Source organism: Pristiophorus japonicus, chromosome 14, assembly GCF_044704955.1.
Source record: "Pristiophorus japonicus isolate sPriJap1 chromosome 14, sPriJap1.hap1, whole genome shotgun sequence".
Taxonomy (NCBI): Eukaryota; Metazoa; Chordata; class Chondrichthyes; family Pristiophoridae; genus Pristiophorus; species Pristiophorus japonicus.
Window position 1 is genome coordinate 854,943 of NC_091990.1, and position 8,970 is coordinate 863,912.

At 46.4% G+C, this 8,970-nt stretch overlaps 1 protein-coding gene across 2 annotated transcripts in view; it reads right to left on the reverse strand.

The window, feature by feature from the left end:
* The window catches only part of LOC139279670 (digestive cysteine proteinase 2-like), a 63,824-nt gene extending 55,152 nt beyond the window's left edge, over positions 1-8,672 (reverse strand). The window contains exons 1-4 of one of the 2 annotated variants that reach the window (XM_070898774.1): positions 8,487-8,672; positions 7,938-7,997; positions 3,816-3,908; positions 2,490-2,662 (exon numbers count right to left, since the gene is read on the reverse strand). In XM_070898774.1, coding sequence (XP_070754875.1) covers positions 2,490-2,662; positions 3,816-3,908; positions 7,938-7,997; positions 8,487-8,538 — 378 coding nt within the window. In that variant the 5' untranslated portion in view covers positions 8,539-8,672. Of the gene's footprint in view, positions 1-2,489; positions 2,663-3,815; positions 3,909-7,937; positions 8,001-8,486 lie in introns of both variants that reach the window. The other variant, XM_070898773.1, reaches the window with a different exon arrangement.
* Between the last annotated feature and the right edge of the window lie 298 nt (positions 8,673-8,970).

The following is an 8,970-nucleotide window of genomic DNA, read 5'->3' on the forward strand; positions in this document are numbered from 1 at the left end:
GATGGTTCCCCCGGGCTGGAACCAGGGGTCACAGTCTCAAGATAAGGGATCGGAGATTTAAGAACATAAGAACATAAGAACATAAGAACATAAGAACATAAGAAATAGGAGCAGGCCATATGGCCCCTCGAGCCTGCTCCGCCATTTCATACGATCATGGCTGATCTCCGACCTCAACTCCACTTTCCCGCCCGATCCCCATATTCCTCGATTCCCCTAGAGCCCAAAGATTGAGACGAGGAGGAATTCCCCCACTCAGAGGGTGGTGAATTTTTGGAATTCTCTACCACAAAGGGTGGTGGTTGCTGAAACACTTATATTCCAGGCTGAGATCGATAGATGTTTGGGCTCTAGGGGAATCAAGGGATATGGAGATTGGGTGGGAAAGTGGAGTTGAGGACAAAGATCAGCCATGATCTTATTGAATGGTGGAGCAGGGTCGAGGGGCCGAATGGCCGACTCCTGCTCCTAATTCTTATGTTCTTATGACAGACATCAGAGCCTGCCCCGCTCAAGCCATACATTCTCTCCTTATTTTTCTCTAGCCTTTCTAAAATCTTATGTGCCCATTTATAATGGAATGGTCCATTTTAACTTGCCACAATGTAGTTTCACCCTCCTGCCAGTGATGGGGCTGCAGTGACCCCACTTAGGGGATGGGTAATTATACCTGACCAGTTTAACAGCGGCAGTTTTCACTATAAAATATGGTCATGGCAATTTACAATGGGAAAGATTGACAGGAATTGCGTGCAGACATAAGGGGGCCAAAATTCAGGGTCTCAGAGACCCGTTTGCAGCGGCCATTCCTAAAAATCGAATGGCTGCCGCTTTGGGGTCAATTGGCCGACCCGACCTAAATTCAGTTCGGGCATTTTTCGGCAATGGAAAAATTTTTGCCAGCCAACTTGCCAATCGGCTGGCAAAATACTACCCCCGGGGTCGGCCAGACTGCCAACCCCTCTCTGGTGCCAGGCCATTGGCTCGGCCGAAACCCTCCCTGCTGGCTCAGTGGCCAAAGTTAAAAAATGATCGCATCTCTCTCCTTTAACGGAGGGGAGTGCGCGTGGTGACGCACACGCGTTATGACATCACCGTGACTCCACCGCTGATTAAGAGTGGCGGAGACCCATTTTCAGCCCCTCAGCATAAGGCCCGCCCCCATTATGATCCATTTCCTGTAGAACTTTGAAAAAGTTTCACAGACCTGAAAATGGATGAACTGACAATCCCAGGAGTTCCCACAGTGAGTACCACTCCAAAGCCCATAGATGCGGGAGCTTTCTGGTGCACCTGAATTTCGGCTCCAAGATTTTTAATATATTACCAGTTCTTCTCCTGTGGAATTGCATATGATAAGTTGAAGAATACAGGTCTCGAACTTGGTGGAAGCTAAGTTCTGCCCAAGTGCCGCTGAGTTACCGGACGGTACTTTGGGCGGGATATTCGTGGAAAAGTCTGGGAAAGACCGTCTGTCGGCAAAAAACCACTTACGCCATGAATCTGGGCAGCAGTGGGCGGGACCTCCCAATATCGGCGCCAAATGCGATCCTCAGCAAAGTACTGGGGCCAGGGAGGGGGCAGCATATAAAATTTTAAATAAAAAAAAACACTGCAAAACCTTCAGGGGACCCGGTCTACCTGAAGCGCAGGGAAAAAAAATAAAGGGAAGTTTACTAACCTTTTTTTGCAGGTCTTCTTACTTACCGTTGGGTTAGACCGGCCTCCACACGGTGTCCTTCCCCCTGCTGCAGCGGACTCCTGTCGGCGGGCGGGCCGTCAGTGGGTGGTCCCCAGCGGTCTTCCCTCCCCGCCGGCGGGAGGCCTCCTCCAAATTCGCTCGGAGGGGGGAGCACCCAGAAAACTCGGCGGCAGTCGGTGGCAGTGGGCGGTGAGTCCATCAAGTTCGGCCCCACAGTCTCTCCCTTACCTCCCTCTGCTGTCTTCATTTTGCTTCTCTCTCTCCCTCTTTCTCTTTTGTCCTTATTTTTCCCCTTCCCAACTCTTCTTTTTCCTTCGCTATCATTTTTAAAAATCTTTCCTTTTGGGTGAGGTGGTGGTTGGGATGGTGAAAATGTAGCCCTACGAGACCTTCCCATTTCCTTCCCCAATCTCCTTTCCCCCACCACCATGCTCCCTTCCTACCACATCCTCATGACCCCTACTTTCTCCTCTTTGACCTATTTGTTCAACCACCTACATTGCAACCGTGACTACACTTTCAAAAAGTACTTCATTAAAAACGCTTTGCTACGTCTGGTGGTCATGAAAGGCACAATGTAAATGCAAGTTTTTCTTTCTTTCTTATATCCGCCTTCCCCTACTTACGTTAGCTACATTTCAATCTGTGTTTTTCTTGGTACTATTCTCTAGCCTTTAATTATATTTATTTTGTTTCCTTTTTCAAATTTGAATTTCAATCTTCTCATGGTTTTCATCTTAATTCTCACCTAAATTTTAGAATTTAATAAGTGTTACAACATTCTTACCTGAAAGCCTTCCAAATTTGGAAAGACAGACTGTGGGAGGACGGGATTATCAATGGTTCCATTCACTTGGAAGCATTTGATGACGTTTATCTCAGTTTCTGTAGTCTCTGGAGAAATTTTGTAACTAACTCCAGCTGGCTCCTCAAATCCATGCTGCAGAGTTACAACCTGACCTGAGAGATTGGAAAGAATCTATTTATAACCATTTAATCTTTGAATCCGAAGAAATGACAGCAGTGAGCAGATGCCTATCAGCCTATCACATGCACATACTGAACACCTACCGAGAAACAGTATGGGGCTTGTGACTCTTACTAGCAGAATCTTGGGGAACTAGAATATAAGATTATAAAACAGTTTATACTTGAGATAAAATCAATGCTGAAATTGGGGAATTAAAACAACAGCTTGTATTTATATAGCTCGTTTAATTTAGTGAAACGCCTCAAGGCACTTCACAGGAGACAACATAATTACCACATTCGGTCAAAGAGGTCAGTTTTAAGGAGCGTCTTGAAGGAGGAAAGAGAGGTGGAGAGGTTTAGGGAGGGAGTTCCAGAGCCTGGGGCCCAGGCAGCAGAAGGCACGGCCTCCAATTGCATCATGGTTACTCATTGGCAATTGCAGGGTTTTAAAGAAATGCATTGAGTATAGTCTGACTGACACTGATTCTTAGCACAATATCTTATTCTTTTCCCCCAAATTCCCCATCTCCCGATGCCGATCATCGAGAAGCTGAGCTCCTGGCCCTCTGTCGATGCTGTTCTGGGAAACTGTGTAAGATTGGCCAAATTGACTTGCTCCTTAATTTACTCTTATCAGGAAGCAATACACTTCTTTTGACCTGATAGCTCCTGACAGCGAAGATTGTGGGAAACAGGATGCAAGGCGCTAGCTTATAATTATAAAATACCACTACTTGCTGATTCTGCAATATTTTTTCAACAATTTCACCCATTCACTGAGACAAACTGGTAGGTTTTAATGAAATAATTTTGAGACGGCCAACAACCTTGGCACAATCTGGCGTCAAGTTCAACAATTCCGCCGTTAACTAATTCCAGAATATAGCATCATTCCTAAATCTGTAAAATTAAAAACTTTGCCTTAATCAGGCAGTTACACATCTTTCTCATTATAAATCCGTTGATTGGAACTCAAGGGGAAACTAACTTTGTTGCAGAAACAACTGGCTGTAGGCAGGAGTTGAGTCCCATGAAAATCATAGGAAAAATCTAACTATGATAAATTTACTCGGAATTGACACATAAGCTTATGTCTCATTAACTCAAACAATATGTTAATCCGTCAGGATGGAACCTGTACCATGGTAATACTCAATGCGGCTGACATTCCCAGAGAGGTTGTACCAAGCTTCAAATGGTTCTTCAATCTCCGCGTAGGGCAACGACAGAACTCCTGTGAACAGATTATAAAAAGTTACTTTACTTTTACAGAAACAAAAATCTTCCTTGCAACGGGAAGGAATTCAATATCCCATACTGCTGAATGAACATTTAAGAAGGGGCATTTTAACATAGATAACTATCTTGCAAGACATTCTAGGACTAGAAAATGCATAGAGGGTATAACTTTTCAGGGAGTGCAAAAATATCGCTGGGTGGAAAAGATTTGCTTCTGCTGGGAACTTCTGCTTTAGCGCTCCAAGAGGGATGGGGGATTAGCACTTCCCTTAGAGCGCTAAAGGCAGTGAGAGGGGCAGAGTCGGCAGAGCACGAAGCAATGTTCGTGGCATTGCCGTCTTTACAGGCTCCTTCCCTCCTTTTCAGGGAAGGCCCAATGCTGGGGTGACTGAATTTTCAGGCTGTGTGTGTCAGGCCTCGGCACCTGCGCTATGTTTATAATGGCCCCAAGCGCTGTGCGAGAGCGCAGGACTGAGCAATGGTGGGGGCACAGAATGGGAAGATAAATAAATGCTGCCCTACCTGACGAGCACTGCCTTTAAATATCGCTCCCCAAGCGGCCAGCCGAGGTCTTGGCACCTCCTGCAGCTGCTGCTGTTACACCTGGCGATGCTGCAGGGGGTGGGAGCGAATGTTACATCCGGGGCAGTAACGGGACACTGCACACTGGATGATGTCACGATCTCCGGGGCACAAGAGAGCGAGGCGCTAAGTGTTAGCACCAGCGCAGAACCGCCAGGGAAGTTGGCAGGCGTTGGTGATTTGGCTGTGCCTGGTCGGTAATGCTAACGGGAGGCGCTAACCAGGACAATTGCTTCCCCTCTTTCTCTTTTTATGAGGGAAGACCTCATCTACTTTAAATATTAATTTTCTGGTCTCTGTAAGCCATTTGTCTCTTCCAAAATGTTGACTTGCTCCTGTGGCACTCTAAACTGGCTGTGAATTGACCCTCCTCCCCTGTGGCTGCTGCATAACCCATACCGACAGTGAGGAAGCTGAGATTAAGAATTCTGTGATTTGGCAGCTAAAGGCACACACTGATATCCAGCAATTATCCTTTGTTGCTCTGGGACATCGTACTACCATTATGTCTCAAGACATTTGACAAGGTTTGTATGAAATGGAGTGTCCAAAAACCCAATTGTTATTATTTGTTCTACCAATCCACTGGAATTAAAAATTAAATACAAGTAGGAGAACTGTATTGTCAAAGTTACACTGCAGGTGCAGCAACTATTGAACCACTGAGCACGCAGACAGTTGGTATTACAGAAACATGGTGTTGCAAAGTATAAACCTACTAATCAAGCACACTGCTGCCAGACCCCAACATTAGTTTCTAATTTCCTTTAAATTTATCAGCAGTTGATCATATTAGTGATACCATATGTTTTCCTGGTGTTGAATAAATATATGTTTTCATACAAGAACATAAGAATTAGGAGCAGGAGTCGGCCATTCGGCCCCTCGACCCTGCTCCGCCATTTAATATGATCCTGGCTGATCTTCGAACCCAACTCCACTTTCCGATCTCCACATTCCTCGATTCCCCTGGAGTCCAAAACTCTATTGATCTCAGCCTTGAATATACTCAACGATTCAGCCTCCACAGCCCTCGGGGGTAGAGGATGCTAAAGATTCATAATTCTCTGAGTGAAGAAATTCCTCCTCATCACAGTCTTAAATGGCCGCCCCTTATTTATTTTTATTTGTTCCTGGGATGTGGGTGTCGCTGGCAAGGCTGGCACTTATTGCCCATCCCTAATTTCCCCTTGAGAAGGTGGTGGTGAGCCGCCATCTTGAACCGCTGCAGTCCGTGTGGTGAAGGTGCTCCCACAGTGCTGTTAGGGAGGGAGTTCCAGGATTGTGACCCAGCGACGATGAAGGAACGGCCGATATATTTCCAAGTCAGGATGGTGTGTGACTGGGAGGGGAACGTGGAGGTGGTGGTGTTCCCATGCGCCTGCTGCCCTTGTCCTTCTAGGTGGTAGAGGTCGCGGGTTTGGGAGGTGCTGCCGAATAAGCCTAGCAATCGACCATTTAAGACTAAAACCATAATTGCAGCCCTGGAGCTATAGTGACCGAACACAAAGGCCTCTATACTATTAAAACAATTTTGCACTTTATCCCTTTTAGTTGCCCGTATGTCAGAGAGTAGAAACATATTGACGCCACCCTCAAGATTGATGCCGAAGTGAAAGTAGTACACCTTCCAGCAAGGGAAAGGTTTAAATATACACCACACTGGCACAATGGGCAGAAGACTAACTTCAATAAAAGTACATGATCAGTCCAGGGGCCACATAGAGCAAGAATATTAAAGACCCATTAAAATGTCTCTCTCTCTTTCAGCTGTGTCAGCCGGGGCTCAGTGGGCAGCACTCTCGCCTCTGAGGCAGAAGGTTGTGGGTTCAAGTCCCACTCCAGGGACTTGAGCACACAAATCTAGGCTGATGCTCCCAGTGCAAAGCTGAGGGAATGCTACACTGTCGGAGGTGCCGTCTTTCAGATGAGACGTTAAACCAAGGCCCCGTCTGCTCTCTCAGGTGGATGTAAAAGATTCCATGGCACTATTTCGAAGAAGAGCAGGGGACACTAAGATTAGTGGGGAAGCGGGTTGTGTAGAGGACACAGAGAGGCTGCAAGGAGATTTGGATAGGTTAAGCGAATGGGCTAAGGTTTGGCAGATGGAATACAATGTCGGAAAATGTGAGGTCATCCACCTTGGAAAAAAAAACAGTAAAAGGGAATATTATTTGAATGGGGAGAAATTACAACATGCTGCGGTGCAGAGGGACCTGGGGGTCCTTGTGCATGAATCCCAAAAAGTTAGTTTGCAGGTGCAGCAGGTAATCAGGAAGGCGAATGGAATGTTGGCCTTCATTGCATGAGGGATGGAGTACAAAAGCAGGGAGGTCCTGCTGCAACTGTATAGGGTATTGGTGAGGCCGCACCTGGAGTACTGCGTGCAGTTTTGGTCACCTTACTTAAGGAAGGATATACTAGCTTTGGAGGGGGCACAGAGACGATTCACTAGGCTGATTCCGGAGATGAGGGGGTTACCTTATGATGGTAGACTGGGTCTTTACTCGTTGGAGTTCAGAAGGATGAGGGGTGATCTTATAGAAACATTTAAAATAATGAAAGGGATAGACAAGATAGAGGCAGAGAGGTTGTTTCCACTAGTTGGGGAGACTAGAACTAGGGGGCACAGCCTCAAAATACGGGGGAGCCAATTTAAAACCGAGTTGAGAAGGAATTTCTTCTCCCAGAGGGTTGTGAATCTGTGGAATTCTCTGCCCAGGGAGGCAGTTGAGGCTAGCTCATTGAATGTATTCAAATCACAGATAGATAGATTTTTAACCAATAAGTGAATTAAGGGTTACGGGGAGCGGGCGGGTAAGTGGAGCTGAGTCCACGGCCAGATCAGCCATGATCTTGTTGAATGGCGGAGCAGGCTCGGGGGGCTAGATGGCCTACTCCTGTTCCTAATTCTTATGTTCTTATGTTCTTAGTAGTTATCCCCGGTGTCCTGGCCAATATTTATCCCTCAATCAACATAACAAAAAAAACAGATTATCTGGTCATTATCACATTGCTGTTTATGGGAGCTTGCTGTACATGAATTAGCTGCCACTTTTCCCACATTACAACAGCTTCAAAAGTACTTTATTGGCTGTAAAGCGCTTTGGGGTGGCTGTGAAAGGTGCTATATAAATGCAAGTCTTTCTTTCAAAAACATACTCACTTTTAAGAATTGTTAGGACTTAGAAAATTCAATCTATACACAATCCATAGTGTTGGGAAAATACAAAGAAAAAAATAACTCGTATGTGAAAATTAAACAGAAATGTTGGAAATATACAGCAGGTCCGTCAGCACCTGTCCCGAGACAAAGCCTCTCGTCAGACGGGCTGGATGAAGGAGTGGGGTCTGGATGTTAAGCCAGCTTCCTCCTTCCCAGATGCTGATGGCCCTGCGGTGAATTCCCACTGTTGTCAAGTTTGGAATATCAGTATCATACCTGTAACATGGTAAACATCTGGCAATGTGGGCGCTTTCATCCAAGGCTTGGCTTCAAAGACTGCTTCGGGAAATATATTGAACAAAAACAGTTACACAAAAATACGAGTTGCGTTTTACTGGTGAGCTGAATATGTTCTAATCAAGCTCAGTAACACGGACCTGGCACTGAATGAATTCCCATAAAGTGGTATATAAGCAGACAACTATCCTGATTTAAAATACAGGGTCACATTCCAACCACAGTACAATAGCGAGATTGTACGCTTTATTAAATATGTTGAAATATAGGAAGGTTAGGCGCTGGAATCCCCCTCCCGTCTGTAAAGCAACCTGTCGGTTCAAAACCACAAATACATGATAAAGTACAGCTTGCACATTGGGTAATTGTGGGTGACTGGATTTAGATACACAACACACACCGTCTCCTTCCCGATCGCAACAAGTCCCACAACATCACAAATGTAACTTTGCAAAGTTAGTCTTAAACGGAGCGCTGGACATGTTCCCCAACCCCCAGTGATACAGTCACTGTCTGCTCCTGCAGTACCTGAGATGGAGACAAGCAAGAAGATGCCGAGCCAGCGCCCCGCAAACCCCATGTCTCCGCTGCGCCCCCGTTCCGCTGTGTCTCCGCTGCGCCGCCGTTCCGCTGTGTCTCCGCTGGGTCCGAACTGGAGAGCAGGAATGAGCGTGCAGGCGCAGGGCGGCGCTTACACCAATATCAGAATCAGACTAGGACTGTGCCACTCCTGCAGTGGCTGGGGGAGGGCTCTGTCGCTGAAAGGCTGGCTGTGTGATGTGGGAGAGCTCCAGATCAAGGTCAACCACATTTAAAAAAAAATTCCTTCCTGGGATGTGGGCGTCGCTGGCAAGGCCGGCATTTATTGCCCATCCCTAACTGCCCCTGAGAAGGTTAAACCGCTGCAGTCCGTGTGGTGAAGGTGCTCCCACAGTGCTGTTAAGGAGGGAGTTCTGGGATTTTGACCCAGGAACAATGGGATATATTTCCAAGTCTGGATGGTGTGTGACTC